The sequence below is a fragment of the Rhinatrema bivittatum genome, chromosome 3, assembly GCF_901001135.1.
Source record: "Rhinatrema bivittatum chromosome 3, aRhiBiv1.1, whole genome shotgun sequence".
In the NCBI taxonomy this organism is placed as follows: Eukaryota; Metazoa; Chordata; class Amphibia; order Gymnophiona; family Rhinatrematidae; genus Rhinatrema; species Rhinatrema bivittatum.
In genome coordinates, this window is record NC_042617.1 from 184378362 (window position 1) to 184397760 (window position 19399).

The 19399-nt window shown below is 40.6% G+C and overlaps 1 protein-coding gene across 1 annotated transcript in view; it reads right to left on the reverse strand.

Annotated features, from left to right (window-relative positions):
* Nucleotides 1-10192: 10192 nt before the first annotated feature.
* FMN2 (formin 2) overlaps nucleotides 10193-19399 on the reverse strand; it is an 828101-nt gene continuing 818894 nt past the window's right edge. Inside the window, 1 exon segment of the mRNA XM_029594024.1 lies at nucleotides 10193-12180. Within this exon segment, the coding sequence (XP_029449884.1) occupies nucleotides 12154-12180 (27 nt within the window). The 3' untranslated portion in view covers nucleotides 10193-12153.

A 19399-nucleotide genomic window follows, 5' to 3' on the forward strand; every position in this document is an offset into this window, starting at 1 on the left:
CATGTGACAGGGGCTGACCAATGGCACCGGTAGCCCCTGTGACATAGTAAGGGCAAAGACTATCGGCGTCATTTTGATTACTGGCAGCCGACAAACCGAGTGCAGGAGATCGCACCCCGGACCCCCGCTGGACCACCAGGGACTTTTGGCAAGTCTTGTGGGGAACAGGACGGTCCCCCAAGACTTGCCAATAGTCCCTGGTGGTCTAGCAGGGGTCCGGGAGCAATCTCGCCGTCGGCTGCCAGTAATCAAAATGACACAGATGCCTTTGCCCTTACTATGTCACAGGGGCTACTGGTGCCATTGGTCAGCCCCTGTCACATGGTAGGAGCACAAGATGGTGCCAACCGTCCATTGCTCCTACCATGTGACAGGGGCCGACCAATGGCACTGGTAGCCCCTGTGATATAGTAGGTCAAAGGCTATCGGTGCCATTTTGATGCGAGGCAAGCGGACAGCCTGCCGGCATGGAGGGAGAAATCACTCGCGGGACCCTGCTGGACCACCAGGGATGTTGGTAAGTCTTGGGGAGGGATCGGGATGGTGGCGGGGGGGGGTTGTATTTAATGTATTATAGTTAATTTTATTGCTTGGGGTGGGTTTTTCTGAGCTTCTTTTTCCCATGTCATTTTTTGGGCCCGTTTCGTTTTTGTTCCTTTTTCCAAATAACTAACAGAGGAAAAACGATCTTTACCCTGAAGCGTCCAACTCAAAAAATGACCCGGTAGAAAAAAAACGAAGCTCATCTCTATTGAGTATTAACGTTAGCAGCTGCTACTTACTCCTTTGTCCATTGTCCATTTGAATCTTACCTTAAGAATATAATAAATTGCCATGCTGGGTCAGAACAAGGGTCCATCAAGCCCAGCATCCTGTTTCCAACAGAGGCCAAACCAAGCCACAAGAACCTGGCAATTACCCAAACACTAAGAAGATCCCATGCTACTGATGCAATTAATAGCAGTGGCTATTCCCTAAGTAAACTTGATTAATAGCAGGTAATGGACTTCTCCTCCAAGAACTTATCCAAACCTTTTTTGAACCCAGCTAAACAAACTGCATTAACCTTACCCGTACCTTAACACGCTTTCGGTCATTATCCTCTATAATAGTAATCATACATACTCTTTCTTTGCTATGAAATAGCCGCAGCTTTTATTTTAAACATAACAGGATAACTTTTCAGGATACCCGAGCCGGTAGTATGCTTTTCCACCGCTGCCCGCCGCATCAACCAAGTAAGGCAGCCTGACTCCATGGGCTCCCCGCCTTTTTCCCGAGCAAGGGGGCCATCACCTTTTTGCCTCCCGACGCCGACGGCTACCCCGTCATCATGTGATGACACCAGCACCACTTGTAAGCCGGCCCAACTGGCCCAGGTACCTGCTCCCCCCTTTCAGCTGTGACATATCCCCAAACATTGTTATACATTAAACTGTGCTTACTAACATAGTTAGGCTAACTGTTTGCATGTTCTAACACATTGTGTCATTTTCATAGTAATTTTAACCTTATCCTTGCGATCAGGTTGGGTGGGTTGGTTTCCTCCTGCTTGAGCGATCCGTGGCCCTTTTAGGGGCCACGTCATCAGAGGGCACCGCTGGTGGCCCCCTTTCGACGACATAGCCCCGGGGTGGGGCCATGACATCGCATTGTCTCCAGTCCTCTCCTGACCTGCTAAACAGGTAGGGAAGGGCGGGGGTGGGGGGGGGGGGGTTTCCTGGCCGCCCTGTTCTTCCTCTGCTCCCCCCCCCCCTCAGTCCTCAGTCGCTGTGCGCGCAGCCGTCAAGGATGGGCTCTGGCCATGCGGCACCGGGCCCACCTTTTTATTCTTCATGTAACTGACTAGAGAAGAAACAATGTAACTTCAGCACTGATTTGTGATCCTTATAAGGCGGCAATATCAGAACAGATTACATGCAATACATGTAAAACTACACGCCATCTTAATTTCGGATTTTAAATAAACTGAGTACTCTGCCTACCTTAACTCATGACACTTTGGGACACTTACCCCCTGCAATTTAGCACTATATACTATAGTAGAAGAAATTTGACATGTCACATAAAATCTTTATTGCATACAGTTATAAATGTGCTTCAGGTTATTGTGCAAATTTTAAAAAAATAAAAGGCCTATGGTCCCAGTCAAATCCTTTACTATTAATTTTTTCACAAACATCAATTGTAATGCACTTTATTAAAGCACTTTTATTGCATAACAGCTCTGTTAACATGCTACTCAATTCATCCAAATTCAGGACTTAGAACTATTTCTAGTATTTCTAGTAGAAAGTTTATAGACTTTGGCAAATAGAAATAAAGTAGTGCAGGAAAAAAATGTTAGTAGCTGGGACAATAGAGAAACACCAATTATCAAAAAAAGAAGGCAGACACCACCAATTATAAAACATTTCACATTTTTCACTACCTGACCCACTTCTATATGCACCCAACAGAATTCTATCCCACGTGCTCATATGTCATGTCATATATTGATATTATGACAGTACCCACATTCATCACCAGCAATCAATGGTCTCAGCACATTTGCATGTTTAGGCTGCCATGATAATTCTTGTGTTTCCATTAAATGGTTTTCTGGATCAGTGTGATTAGGACTATTTCAAGAAGCACTATGCATTTTTCAAGTCTCATGCTGAGCACATAGGTGGGTGCGGGAGTGTTTATTATTGGACATACAGGAATCCACAGTATCTCTAAATGAAATAACACATCTGGAGACATAAGATGTCACAGCTGTTGCCACTCTCTGGAAAGCAGCCAGCGCTTTCGACATCTACAGTTAAGGTGTGCTTGTGCTCAATATGGAAGTTGACACGTCCATGCAAGTTCTCACATAGCTGGGAAATGAGAGAAACCTAGTCAAGCCCACCATTTGAAGTAGTCCTTCCATATCTAAGTCTAGCACCCAAGTTTCCTTCAGCAAGAAGCTCAAAGTCTCCTACAAAATTAATATAAGAGTAGGAGCTAAGTCGGAGCATACATCGTTCTTGTTTTTACAGTGTCTTTATGGCAATTATTTATCCCATTAGCATTGTCAGCTATGAGAAATTATGTTAAATGGTCAGGAGCACTCTGTTGTGCCACGCTTTTGGTAATGCAAGGACCTGTAAAGATGTTTCTGAGATATGATTTTTCTAATTGCTTATCTGACCCTGAAAATGGCAGCAGCAGCTCAACCCATATCATTCCCAATCTATGTAAGCAATGCTCCGTTTTTTCTTTATTTGGCTCTCCCAACTGAATACTAGGACACAAAAGAAGTGCCCTGGCAAATCATCTTACTCACCCCAGCAAGGACATCCATTTAAGTCTTAGAACATTTTTTCATTAAGACAAAGAGCAGCAAACATTCTGCAGCTCATCTACAGTCCACAGCAGGGTCCAAGGTACAATTCCTTTTCACCATCCAGAGGAGAAAGCCCTGGATCCAAGCATATCCTGGTATTCAGAAGACAGCCTGAATTGCCAAGTTGTGTTTAAAGGTACAGCTCTGGAAGTTTCTCTTCACAAAGTTTGTATATGACTGTCTTATCTTACCTGCTGCTTTCTGCACAAGCTTGTGTGAACCTAGCATTACCGTCTCTCTGTTCCCCTCTAGACTATAGTCATCTTTTCACCAGCAGTGTTTGACATCTTTTTCTGTACCCTTACATGATCATGATGATTCTTGGGTATGTGTTTTCTGTCTTGAGAAGGTCATTAGTTTGTACTAGTTGCCACTATGCATATTTACATGTTATCAGTTGTGAGACTCAGTTCTGTTTCTCTCTTTGCTAGATGGTTGGATGTGATAGGTTACATTCTTATTTTGTCAGATGTACAGAATTAATGGCTGTCCTGTAGCTTTTTTCCTGGTCTGGTCCACTCCCTTCATTTGACAGCTCACCTTTCTAGCTGTTGTGGTTATGGTGGCTTCCGTACTCACTAGGTACAATTTAATGGCCAATCTAAATACCCATTTTCTTCTGCTGTCTCTTTTCACAATTCTATCATGGCATGCTGAAGCAGAGCATCATTCCGTATAGCAAGCAGCGGTTATAAGGCAGTGTCCTCGATTTCCTGCGCTATATTTTTCAAGATTCTGCAGCGAGAGCTAGCAAATTCTGTGGCAGATTTTTCAAAACTCTGCAATTATGACAACTTTGTATAATTGTTTAAATTTGCATATGAAAATGTAAAAAATCTTACTTTATGAAAATAAAGTGGTTTTCTAGAATTTCTTTGTCCAATTTACTTGGTTCTTTACTAGAGGAAAGGAGATCTTAGCAAAAGGCACTGGTGAGAAGATGACGACATCTGGGGATGAGAAGAGAGGGGATCTCAGAGCAGGACAATGAAGAAGGGAGCTCAGGCAGGAAGGGTAGAGAGATAAAGAATGGAAAGAGGCACAGAGAGAGGATAAAAAGGTGGGAAGGAGAAAGGGATGACTGATTCACACCACTCCCTTGCCCCAACAGTCTCTTCTCTCATGTTCACCCCTTCCAATACTCTCAATCAGTTTCTTCACAGACACAACCCTCTTATTTCCTTGATCCACTTTCTCACTCATCGCCCACCAGTCCCCTCATTCACACTCCACAGAACCTCAGATCACCTCACACTTCCTCTCCTGCATCCCCTCTTCTCCCCACACTCACTGTTGCCTCCACCTGCACTTCTCACTCACTCTAGGGGGGGGGGGGGATTTTGGATCTCATTAGATAAAAGGGATGAGGGAAGAGGGAATCAGGCACAGAGGAAAGGGCAGCTCAGATGCAAAGAAGAAAGAGGATGAGATCTGGATCAAGCGAAGAAGTGAGGACAAAACCACTCCTGTGTTTCCTGTGGAAGATCCTTTTACTCACTCTCTCATATCTCTAATCCCCTCACTCACACATGTACTCCACACCATCTCAAATCCTCCTCCTTCTCATGGTCATTCCAATCCATTCCCCCTCTGATTACCTCTCTTATTCCAAACAACCCCCATCCTGTCCCCTGCCACCCTGTCCCCTGCCTCCCACAATCCCTCACTCACTCTCGCATATACACCCTCCACACTGCCCCATCCCCCTCTCCCCTGCAGTCTCTCACTCACACCACCTCTAATCCCTATTCTACACACACACTCCCCACTGTCCCCTCCCACCCCTCTCTAATGCCTTTTCCACACACACACTTTCACTGTCCCTCCCACCCACAACCCCTCCTTTTCACCCCACCCCCATTCCAGTTCCCTCATTAGCAGCCACACTAAAACCCTCCCTCCCTCCTCACTCACCTGCACTAATCATAGCTTCGTTGACTCAGAGCATGGCAGCAGGAATGCAGCATCTTGGGCTCAATTCTTTTACTGTGCAGCCTGAGGCCAGAGTGTTGTGTTTGAACTGCAGAGACTGTCATCATGCAATGCGTTTCAAGAGTGCGATGCTCTGGCCCTAGGCTGCATATGAAGAGGAAGCAGCCCGAGGCACCTGCTACTGCAAAATGCTGTTTTAAGGCAGCTGCTATCATCAGTGCAAGTGGGTTAGGAAGAGTGATGGGGTGGGTAGGAAAGCTATTTGCTTACAGAGTTATAGCCTCCTAGGCCCTGGTGTCCTGCAGCAAATTTGTGGAAAAGGAACTCTGCAGGAAGGGCTGGATTTTGAAGCCCTTTCTGCAACTGCAGAATTGCAAGGCATTAGGGGGCCTGGGTAATGTGACCTGGGAGGAGCCAGTCAAATCTCCTCCACTTGTCATCCAATTCCTGCAGCAGAGTAGTTGATAGTTACTTTGTGATATATATATATATATTAAAAAAAAAGTAAATACAAGTTTTAATTTGTTGATATATACATTATGTGGTTGTCAGTTGCTATATGACTTTTTTTTTTGTATTTGGGTTGTGTATAGTAGAACATATAACTGACAATATGTAAGTGGAGATAGTGTGTACTGTGTGAAGAATGAGGTACAAGGTACAAGCCAAATTTTCAAAAGTTTATGCACGCCTCTACTGGGAGATAAATGCGTGGACGGGATTGTATGCGTTCCACGTGGATTTTCAAACACCCACAGCCACATGCGTATCTCCTGGTACACGCAGAAGAAAGGGTTTAAAAAAAAAGAAAGGGGTGTGCAGGAGGCAGGGTCTGGGCGGGATGGGGCAGTGCACGCTGGGAACGACGGACTGGTGGAAGTTGTTGCTGCTATTAACTGTGGGTAAGTATAAAAAAAAAAAATCTAGGGTACTCAGCGGGGTTTTAGGGGTCGGGATTAGTAGGGGAAAAGAGAGACAGGTTAAGTAGGGGTTTAGGAACGGAAGTGCCCTCCCAGTCTGCTCCTTTATTGGAGCAGACAAGGAGGGAACTGGGGAAAAGGCCTATTTTGTCGCCACACACATCTATTAAATTCCTCCACACGTACGTGCGCAAGATGGCACTCATGTGCGCCGATAGCAGATTTTATAACATGCATGCATCAACGTGCGCATGTTATAAAATCTGCATATCAATGTGTGAAGGGGTCTTAAAATCTACCATTAGATGTGTAGTACAGCTTCTGTACTTTTGAACTGTATGTAATAGTGCTTAACAGTGGTACGAGTAGTCCGTGTATGTGAATATGCTTGCTAACAGCCTAGCAACATATTTCTGCCTATGCCTGGTTATCCTGATATCTGTTGAAATACCTGGGAGTTGTATTATGGGTAAAAGTTTGCATACACATAGAATGTATGTAAATTGCATGTGTGTGAACATTGTGAGTTTTAGGGTACAAGAAGATTAATAAGGCACATATGTACTTTGGTGAAGAGTTACTTGTAAGCATTTCTGTGGGAAGGGTGGAGGGTATTAATATCTCTGCAAGGACAAATAGTTTATTCCATATATCTTTTAAATACCTACTCAAAGCAACAGATGTAAAAATCTTTTCCACTATCTGTCCAAATCACTTAGAAGTGTGCCCATGCTGCTTTTATGTATAAATTGTTTATTAAAGAACAAATGTCATCAAGATACATAAGTAGTTGCTAGATTTACATTCATCCAGTATCCACTACACATAATAACTAAATGAATAACAACAATATCAGTCATTGGTGATCAAATACCTATAGGGGTAGATTTTTAAAAAGCGCGCCTTCGCGTACTTTTGTTGGCGCATCAGGCGCAAACAAAAGTACGCTGGATTTTAGTAGATACGCGCGTAGACGATCTGGCACACGATTCACATCTCTAATTTGCATACAATGGAGGTAGTGCATGCCAATCTCTCATATGCATATTTCATTGTGGAAACTTAAAAACCAGACCCATTGGTGCCTTGTGAGGACCAGATTTGGCCACTCTTTTCTGAAACTATAAAGAAAATATAAAAAATGTAACAAAGGGTGGCCTGAAAAAAAAAATAATTGTTTGCAATAAAAAAAAGAAAGAAAGAAAGAAAAGGAATCCGAGTTGGAGGAGGACATACCAAAACCTAACAACTTGGAAAGGTAAAAGAATAGTTCTACAGAAAGACATGGTAAACCCTGGCTACAAAAGGATTGCTTTGGGTACAAATTTCCTAATACAAACCTCTTCTATTTATTCAGGATATTCATTAAAAGTAATGGCTATTTTTCCCTTGCATTTTGAAGGAGAGTTCAACTGTTTTAGGGGTAATTTTTCAAAACGTGATGGACTGTTATCTCGTGTGGCACCCAATAATGACTGCATTGCGGCGATATAATTTAAATAAGGGAAAGGAGAGGGGTTTAGGTGGGGTTAAAAAAATGGGGTAGATTTTAAAAGCTTGTGCTTGGGCGTACATGTGCACGTGCTATCCGGCGCGCACACATGTACACCCGATTTTATAAAATGTGTGCGCAGGCGCACGCATGTTATAAGATCCAGGGTCAGTGCGTGCAAGGGGGTGCACAATTGTGTACCTTGTGCGCACCAAGCCCACTCTGAGCTGCGCTGCCTTCCCCCTTTCCCTCTCAGGCCGCTCCAAAATCGGGGCTGAAGTTACGCGCGCCGGCCTACTGCCGGCGCGTGATCCCTGGCACAACAGGAAATCTGGCCGCTGTGCCAGGAGCTTGACCCTCCCCACTGCCCCCGGACCGCCCCACCCCTTTTAGCAAGCCCCGGGACTTGCGCGTGTCACCGAGCCTTTTTAAAATAGATCCAGCGCGCGAAACCCTTTTAAAATCCAGCCCAAGTTGGGGGCTGGTTGTGCTGCGTGCAATGTTTTATACATTATCGCCGGCAAATATATCGCCGAGAAAATATATCACCAAAACAAGATTTTTTAGCAACCCAGCTTTGGTGATATATTTTCTCTTAGGTGTGAATGTTTGATTGTGGTACTATTATGTGGTGTTGATTTTAAATTGTTATGAATTATGTGATTCGTTATTTTAGGGTATGGAGATACAAAGGGGTCGTGGCGAGGCGGTAATAACTGTATGAAAGAAAATCCCCTGATGAAGGCTATTTTTAGCCGAAACATGGTCCATGTTGAGAGCAACTTGTGACTTTTGATACAGTATTGAATGATGATGATATCGATACGCCAATGATCGAGCTAAGTATCTTGATTTTTGCATTCGAGTAATTTTAGAGATTTCATGAATAAATAAAATTAGACAAGATAAAAAATAAAAATAAAAAATAAAAACAAATAAAAGAATCAAAAGATATATGTATAAGAGAGTGGGTACGTGATTATAATTAATGGTGCCATAAGAGCTGATACCGTTTGTGGCCCTATGGGGGCGTGAGACGGTGGATTGACACTAGTAGGCACCTTATCTATTTATGATACCTGTCTCTTTATTTGCATATATTGATTAATTTGTTTTTAATATATTTGGGAATATAGTTTCCCTCTCCATATTATATTATTTCTATATTGAGAGAGGAGGTTTGACTTTTGTGTTGAAAATGTTAAGTAGGAAAGCACTCTGAATGTAGATTCCAGGTTGAACATACCCGATTAAGAAGAGAGAGCTAGGCACAATTCTGTTCTAATTTCAATCTATGCTATTGTTTCTTGGCTAAAATTGTTAACTGGTTTCAAGAGGTGAGCATTCATTCTGTTAAACTCAAACTCCATATTTTATTAACAGTTCTACCTGCTTTCCATTGATTTGTACGGACCTGTGACATGGACAACCAAGACTACCCATCACATCATTTCCATACATCTCTTTCACAAACATAACCACCCATTTCAAGATATGAAGAAATACATATCTCAAATTCAAAACAAATAAGAGTCACAGTTTTATTAAGGTTAACACATGCAGAATAGATACCTGAGCCAGTCAAACTATCAACACTTCTCTTCCCCCCCCCCCCCCCAAACAGGTGCTTGGATGATCCATCCACCACATCCCAGCGAGGTAGCTACCTTCAGTCCAGCTGGGGCTCTAGGTACCTCCAAGCAAAATACCAAGACCATCCTGCCATGTCCCAACAGGAGCCACCTTGAGATGCAATATCCACACCCCCTCATCACACCCAGACCACCATTTCCAAGGGCAACAGCATTCCAAATCGTACCATTTAGAAAATCTCTCAGTGTGACCTGCAACCAGTCATGCAAGATGACTCCGCACTGCCCAAACTTAACAAAAGGCTTGGATAACATTCCTTCCCATCTCACCAAAACAAAGTTGCAAAAATCAGAGTCCCTAGGAGGATGGGTGGGAGGAACACAAAAATCTGAAGATACAAGACAAGGACAGGAATTTAGTGCTCTCCCCTCTTTATTCTCTGGCAGATGCCTCCACTCCTCCTGAGACTCTACACACCAACCCCCTACCCAGAACCAGCAGTAAGTAATTTCCTGCCTCGTGGTTCAAAGGAACTGTATGAGGACCCAGGTCCCCCCATGTCATCCCTTTCTCCATCACCACCTGCTTGCTCTGCAGACTCAGGGATTAGTGAGGTGAAGTGTGACCAGGCCTGGCACCGTATTATCCATAACATCCACAGACTTTGCCTGTGCTGCCTGCCTAAAATTCACACACTTACATATATCTCCGAGAACACCCAGTTGCTTCTTTGCGTCTTCTTGGAGAGTACGACCCTTGTGAATCATTGTCCAAATGTGTAGGATGGGATCCAAAATACAGTTTTGTTCGTTTCAGCAATATTTGTAAAGAAAATTGGTATGAAGCTAGCCTAACAGAGGGGAATAAGGCATACTGTATGTTTTATTATTCATTTTATTATCATAAATTAACATTCTAAAAAACTTGAAATAGAAACACTAAATACAATATTGCACATAGTTATTTTCTCCTTAACCTTTCTAGTACTTGCAATATGGTATAAACTAAATCATGCTACAGGTTCTTTTGAATTCAAAAAGTTAAAATGTGTTACCTTAGGAGCAACAACTATAGTTTACATAAATACAAACACATTTATGATTTAATGCTAATATAGCTTTTTCTTTACATTGATTTCCAAAGATTACACAAATACAAATCTTAAACGCCTCTTGATTCCACATCTCCCACCACCCCTCCCACCCCACCCAAAAAAAAATAAACATTTTTTGTTCCATGAAACTCTACCCAGGAATGTTTTGTGGAAATTAAACATACTGAGGGCAAACAGTAATGACATAACTTTTAAAATAACTTTTATCTTATACAGAGATGGGGACATTTAACTTTTTCTTGTCTAACCCATAGCAATAGCCTCCAATCCTACCTTTGTGTCCCTTCAATGCATAAGGAATACATTGCTTTTGTGACTTAAGTTTGCCCCTCTTAAAATATTTGCCTAATAACCCCAACTCACTTATCTTCAAGGTTGTTTTTTTTCCTGCAAAGACTGTGGTATGAAACCTCCTCTTTTACTCCCAAAAAAAAAATGACAGTCCACTGTCTGTTTAATAGCACTGAGGCATTACTTTTAGGTTCTTCGAGTCTGATTTTTTTCATTATTTATATCGAAAAGAAACACATACGTCCCACAAACTGCAATGCCGAACCAGAGTCTTGATGAAACCTCCTTTATCTCCTTCAAATTAGTCGTGGCAGTTTCATGGAGTCTTCTTGTATATTTCCTCCCTCTGTTCTCCCCAAAGTCATTAAAAATGATACTGTTTTTTTGGCTGCCGCCAGGATTTAGTACTGGTGGTACATCATATTTACAATTATGCAAACTTATAGATAGAAACAGCGTATGTCACAAGGGATCTCAACTTTCTTTTCATCTCAAGTACAAACCATCTCCTCTTCAACTCATGCTGTTCAAATTCTCATAGCAGTCCATCCACAGAACGAGGGATGTACACAAGTTTATAAAGACTTTACAAGACTGATTAATCACGTATTGTATGTGTCATATATTGTATCCTGGTGTCTATAACAAGGAAGCTGATCACGGATGGCTGCAACAGACAAGAGAAACTGGCCTTGCTTTGGAAAATTCCTACAAGACTTTCTTCTATGGAAAATCTTTTACTCCTTCTACTTTAATTGGAAAGTAAATTAAATCTTTTTCTTAAGACTACCAGGAATTAAGCATGCTGTATTTAATGGAAAGGTATACAAGTTTTACATAGATAAATACATGGTGTTTGTTCTGTAACTTATGTGAAAAAAAACAAACAAACAAAACAGATGGCCTTACCAGGGTAGTTATTCTTTATGAAAAAGTGCTAAAGGTTTCACACGTGTTAAATATTTTAAAGACTACGGCCAGTTCAAGTTATATCAGTACTCAAATAGAGCATACCTGTAATGCATCTCTCCCACATGTGTCATCAGGACAGAAAATGACCTTCCAAAATTTTTTTCCAAGAAGCTTCATCTGGGACAGAAGGTAGAATACATATCAAAGGAATTGCAAGCACGCATGCTCATGAAAAAGGAGCATGAAGGATGACAGCATCCAGAACAGATTTCTGCCACCAGATTCTGAAATCCTTTATCCAGGAATAGATTTCCATAGCCAAGGTGTGAAGATGTCATAAGGGTAAGGCATATGGACAACACCCAACCACAGCTGCTTACTATGCAGAAGCAATCAGGAAAGACTAGGAAAGCAAATTCAAGGTAAGCGGGAAGAAAATGAGCTCTGATCATGGTCATTCTTTGTTAGATGAATCCTTTAGGACCCAATAGTAATGGGTTTCTTTCACAAATCTGACCTCTTCCTCCTAAATCTTCATACTGAGCTTTGCTTTCTGGGGAAAAAAAAAAAGCACACACAAAACACAAAATTATGCACGAACATTTTTAGCTTAGTTACCGCAGTATCTATCAGTTAGCAAATGAGCGTATAAGTAAGCACCGAGCAGTTTTAAAATTTTCTTTTTTCTTTCCCACCTCTAAATACATATTAGAGTGTAAACTTTATATAGGAACTATAAAGGAGATTTTCAACCTACATATAAGCAAAACTCAACACATAGTTTTATATTAAAAGAACATGTTACCACTCATTGATGGCACATCTATAATATGTTATCTATACCAATCAACATTTTAATACTATTTGACTCTTTTTGTAAACCGTTGTGATGGTAAATTAACTTAATGACGGTATAGAAAAGATTTTAAATAAATAAAATTAATGCCATTTTATTTTCCATGACATGCTGAAGCAGTTCTGTTCTCAATTGTCTAATTTGATCCAAAAGGTGGTTATATTAAGGATGTGAATAAGGAGCACAGCAGAAACAGGACAGGATACTGATTTTGACAATGCTCATTCTGCCCAACCAATTCCAATTTCTGACCACTCTGAGCTGTTGTGTTGATCTTTCTGCATTAACAGGGAATAATTGAACTGGTATAGAATGCCAAGATCAGCAGGGCTGGTATAAGGGTAATAGGTGCTTTAGATAAACCTCAGCCTGAATTTCCCCACCACCATCACCACAACCACCCCATACACAATTACAAATTATTTATAATACCATATTTTGCAAGAAAAATATATATTTTGAGGTAAATATATAATACCCATGTGATAATTGCAAGCACTGCTTTGGTGTCAACCAGAAAACCCTACAAAAGATATACTTGGAACCCAAATAGTATTAGGCCTATTGTAGTAGTGGTCACAATATGTTTGACAGAGATATCTTCATATTGATGGACTTCAAGCACGTAGAGAAATTGCTCAAATAGAGTCTTGTTGAATCCCGTTATGTGGTTGCTGGCAAACATTTAAGAAAATGACTGTCACACAATTTATAAATGTCTCTAGAGGATTTTTGAAATAGCACAACATTGTTTTGAACTCTGTGATACAGAGAAGGCTGAGATAATAGTAAAATCTATCCCCATGAAGAAGCCTTAAAAGGCAAAACAAGTAGTCCCTGTTGTCGGGTAGGATTAATATTAGTTTAATGAATGGTAAACTATTTAAGTGAAACAATGTACATTTAATTAATTTTATATTTGGATGTATGTATGTACAATGTGGTAGATGGAGTTTTGTTGTCTATATATGTGCTATTTATTTATTTTATTTATTTATAGATTCTTTTATACCGCGGTACGTATAGACATACATCACCTCGGTTTACAGTGAAACAATAAATCTCCAGGTCCAGATGGATTCACGTATGAGTTATACAAAGTCATGTCTGATTTAATTAGTAGTCCTATTAAAAAAGTATATGATAGGCTTTCTTCGGATGAATTACAAACTTGGCAGGAGAATAAAGCAACTATAGTAGTACATCCTAAGTCTAATCGAAACCCAGAGTTACCTGGTTCTTATAGACCTATATCCCTTATTAACTGTGATCTTAAATTAATAGCTAAAGTAATGGCAGATAGACTTGCAATGATCATTACTAAACTTATTTCTCCTTCTCAAGTGGGGTTTGTCAGAGGTAGGCAGGCAGTAACAAATGTCCGCAGAGTTCTGGCATCTATTGCCTTCTCAGAAAAATTACATTTGAATTCTCTTATAGTGAGCTTTGATGCTGAGAAGGCTTTTGATCGAGTGAACTGGGTATTTTTATTTGAAGCCTTGAACCATTATGGATTTCAAGGCTCCTTTATTTCATTTCTAAAAAATTTATATAATCAGCCAAAAGCTAATATTTGGGTAAATGGGGAACTTTCATCAGACTTTACATTGTCTCGGGGTACTAGGCAGGGTTGTCCCTTGTCCCCTTTATTATTTGTATTATCTTTGGATCCTTTATTACGTATCTTGGAGGATAATAAGAATATAGAAGGGATTAAAATGGGATCGGCAAAATTCAAATTAGCTGCATTTGCGGATGATCTCTTGTTGCATTTGATAAACCCCACCAAATCTCTTCCAGTTGCTCTTCATGTGATTGAAGAATATGGTCTCTATGCAGGTTTTAGTTTAAATCTCGATAAATCTGAGGCCATGGTAATAGGTCCTGATGCATCTATACCTTGGTATGGGAAATTCCCCTTAAAATGGACAAATGATAAATTAAAATATTTAGGTATTTGGATTCCAAAAAGCCTTTCCAAGCTATATGACTTAAATATATCTCCAATGCAACAGAAAACTAACAGCTTTTTAAATGCTTGGCACTGTTTCCCACTCTCTCTTACTGGAAGAATACACTTATTGAAAATGACATTATTACCACGTTGGCTGTATGTGCTCAGTGTTCTACCTCTTCTATTAACTCATGTGACTATTAGCAAATATCAGAGAGTAGTGACAAAATTTTTATGGCAGGGGAAAAAACCAAGAATTAAACTATCTATCCTAATGAAACCATTATCCATGGGAGGTATGGGTCTTCCGGATTTGAAACTCTATAATCATGCGATTAATTTACGATACATAGGGGACTGGTTGATGGGCACACAATACTTTTCAGACACCTATATTGAAGCACAATTGCTTCTTCCAATATCGCTTCGTTATGCTTTACATGCTCCTAACGCTTCTTTATCTCGCACAATCAAATCAGATCTGCTTTTACAACCTTTAAGAAGAACATGGATATGGCTAATGAGGAAGAATTCGTTATCTGACAACATATCACCATTTCTTCCATTTTGTGGTAATCCAAAGTTCTTTTTAGGATCGGATGCATCACGATTTCGACTTTGGGACAGTGCGGGACTCAGATGCATTGGACAATTAATACATATGGATGGATCTTTTCTTACTTTTAAAGAACTTCGTTCTTTTTATAAACTCTCAGCTATTGACTATTATCAGTACCTTAAAGCTCGACATTATAAACAATCGCTTGGTTCACCAACCTTCATGGACACTAATTGGCAATTTTTAAGTAACTGGTTTGATCCAGAAAACCCCCAGAAACGTTCTATATCATATTTGTACAAACAATTAGAGTCTTCATATAAGATTTGGTCCTTGGAGAAGGTGCAACTTAAATGGCAATTAGAACTTGAGCAACCGATATCAATTGCAGTATTGAAATCTGCATTTGTCAGTACGCGTAAAATTACAATTAATACGCTCTTGCGGGAAACTAGATATAAAATTATCTATAGAATGTACATTTCCCAGCATCAAGCATTCAAAGCAGGTTTCACTAACTCTGATATATGTATCAGGTGCAAAGGAGGACCAACACACTTGGGTCATTCCTTTTGGAGTTGTCCAACAATTCAAATATTTTGGAAGAAAGTTTATCATACTGCAAATAAAGTTGTGGGTTATAAAATTCCATTTTCTTCATTGGTGGCACTTTTTGGAATCTTTCCTAACTCATTCAAAAGAAATAAGGTCTCGATTCTCTGGATTACAAAAGTTTTTTTATTAGCTTGCAAAGCCATACTAACAGCCTGGAGAACTTCAGAAGGACCATCTATATTATTATGGCGTTCTTCTATAATAAATCTACTAACCATGGAAACCTTGGCTATTAATCACCTGTCTATCAAGACTAGAAGAGCAATAAATGCAGTCTGGCTTCCCTTTATTCTAACCTTACCACATGAATCTAAAAGTCTTTTTTTAAATCGTATAGATATTTGATATGTGATCCTTGTGCTTCTTCGATGCAGGGAGGGAAAGAGGGATGGGGGGAGGTAGGGTTATGGGAGGAGGGGTAAAAATATGGATAGAGTTAAGAAAATATGTACCAAATGTTATGCTTTGGTAATGTTCATTATTTATAATAAAAACAGATTTAACATAAATTAGCAACAGGCTTTACATGTAACAGTTTAAAAAAAAATATATATATGTGTGAATGCTATATGATGCTTTTGTATAAAGGTTTGTTTTATGTATATAAATGTGTGAATATAATTAGAAATGTTTATAAAATAAATATATTTAATATAATTTTGATAAAAATATATATTAATTTTTGTTTCTTTTTATTACATATATATATATATATATATATGTAATAAAAAGAAACAAATATATATATATATATATATATATATATATATATATATATATATATATAATTAGGCCTATTGTAACACATTGGGTGTAGATTGGCCCTCCCATACCAAAATAGCACTAACTGCCAGCACTCAAACAGTAACAACCCTACCTATAAGGCACACTGCAAATATTACAGCAGGCCCTAAAACATCAGGATATATCATTTTAGGAAAACAGAACAAGCTAGGTTGCTATAGATCCTACAGAGAAGGCACGGTGACAGAATACCTATCTCTGTCACATACATAGAACACAAACACACCCTCATCAAATACAGAATAAAGAGACTATAAAAGTATAAATAGAACTGTAGACAAAACTGAATGATAAGTTGCAACAAGACAGACCTATACAATGCAATAATGAAAAAACAAACCTCCATTCCTCATAAAATATCAAATAAAATCAAGACATATAAATCATTAATCATAAAATCACACTAATACAAAGAATGAATATTTCAAAAAGTTGGCAAATGGATCATCCAAATTTTGAAAAATTTCCCAAACACCAACAAATATTTCAAAACAGCAGAAACTCAATTAAAAATAAGGATAAAAAATCCCTTGCTCTCCATACTTGGGAACTTTTGATTTTCAATCACTCTGAGTGTCATGGATTAGTGGGGGCAGGTGGCAGTGATGCACAAATTCTCTCTTCTCCTACACACACACTCTCCCCAAACTTGTTTGCTCTCACATACACACACACATGCCCTCTTTCTCTTCCCAGAATGTGCAGGTAGCAACAGCAGCTGCCATTTCCTTTTTAGGCCCATGCAACATCCTTGTGGAACAGAGACAGGTCTTTCATTTTGACTGCATGGGCAGCTACTTCTATTCCTCACTGCAGCCAGGTTGGCCTGATGACACTGATCCTACTTGTCAGGGCCAGGTAGGCCAAGTTGACGCTGCAATTTTGCAACCTCGATATCCTGGATTTTGTGAGGCTCGTACCTACTGCTCCTTTCAGCTATGCAGGCCCACACTTTCTTCCAGCACTTGCAGGTGGGAAGGAGGTGCCCAAATCGCTACAGCACACAAACAAACTTTGAGACAGAAGATTCACTTAAGCTCAGGTTTGTGCTCACTGCAATCTGCCTTTGAAGTTAATAAATGAAGATTAGAAGATAAGATAGCAGCACACCAAGTTGGACAGAAAAAAAGACTGGCCTCAAGGCAGAGAGTATAGGGATTTGCATACAGCAGAGAGGCAAACCCCCTCTAAGGTAATGAGTGCAGGGAATCACAAACAGAACAGATCCATCAAAAGCTCCAAAGCAACAGGAACAATAGTTATATGAACAGCCCAACACAGTAAACACACCAATAAAAGCAGCAAAGGAGGCACCAACCATGGAATGAATACCCTCAAAGTAACTGCAAAGTAGCAAGGCAGTACCCATTAGTGGCAAATGTTCTCCAAGGCACCATATGAGAGAGTCAGCCATAAGTAGGGCAATATGCCACAGATGTGAGCCCTTAGGCTGTGGTGTGGTTGATGCAACCTTTAGGTGAACTTACTAAGCCCACACCAACAGCTGGCAGCCATGCCCATACTGGGACTGGAGCTTCACCTGTACCAGCCCTACTCCCATTGGATGTCCCACTTTGCAGCAGTGCAATCTGATCTATTCTCTGTGCATCCTGTTCTCCATTGTAAGTGTGTTTCACTCTGCAGAGAGGAATAAGCTGAAGAGCACCTGTGTTCATGACACTCAGATTCTTCCCAGGGACCGCGCAACAAAGTATTGCATCATACTCAGTTTATGCGATGCAATGCAGATGTTGTCTCAAGCTCTGGAAGACTCTCTTCCCAATGCTGTCCAAAAATCTGGAGTCTTTGCCCTGGGGGGAGGGAGATGGGTGATGCTGGAAAACATTCTAGTCTTTTTAGCGTGAATTAACACTAACTCCACCTCCAGAGACTGGCATAATTACACTAAATTCAGGAATCTGTTGAACTCTATTTTGAAGATCCAATTTCATGGCTAACCAGGGGCAGGAGTTTGGTTTATACCATATTCTCCTTTGTAAATTCCACAAGATTTGATGAACTAGGATCACTGCTGGTTTAGAAGGTGTTTCCAGAAGCCAAAATAGTTAAAAGACCTCGGTACAGGGATCCTTGTCATTACAGACATTGACTCCTATCGCCTTAGCCAGTTTGACTGGGAATTTAGAGTACAAGAGGTCTTCTGATGGAGTGAATGCTTCAGCAGATCAGATAAGGGGGACTGAGTGAATCCCACTAGAACCTCCCTTAAAACAGAGGGGTGGATGGATACTAATCTATGACCCCTATGGTGACTGAGGTGAGTCCTCTGTCACCTCAGGGGAATAACTCCTGGGCCATGTTCCAGTTGGTGATGTCCCATGGTCCATCACTGGAATGCAGGCTAGATTCCTCCACTCAGGTGGGCTAGTCCCCACTACTGGGAGATTTGATGAGAGCTCATGAGGTGTTGAGGAAAGAGGGAATCTCTCTTGAGGGAACAAATCAGACATTTTGGACAGAAGAGGCTGAAGGGTTCCATCCTTGTCACTGGTGACCAATGAGGTAAAAAAAAGTCTTCATCAATTCAGCCACATGGTTTATGGACTGATGTGTTCTCTGATCCAGAATTGGAAGAGAGACTTCTCTGAAACTAACACAGGATCATCCTTTTGAGAAGCATGCACTGGACACCAGGAAGCAGCTCTCTCCTGGGCTGACTGTGCTAATGATTATATAGAGACCAGAGGCACAATAAAGCAACTAGAATCCATTGTTTCCAAAAATCGTGAAAGGGGACCCTGCAGAGTGCCCCACGGGCAGATGATGGGAAGGCCTGGGATCTAGAAAGAGGTGATAAGATGGAGATAGGGGCACCAACATAGAGGAAAATAACTGCAAGGAGCCTCCTCCAGGTCCCCCCTCCCCCCATCTGATGCTTGTTCATGTGCTAGTGGTGTCAAAGGGATAGAGGGTCAGTAAGTCGATGGTGCATGTTTCTATGCAGACTGCTTCATTAGCACCAA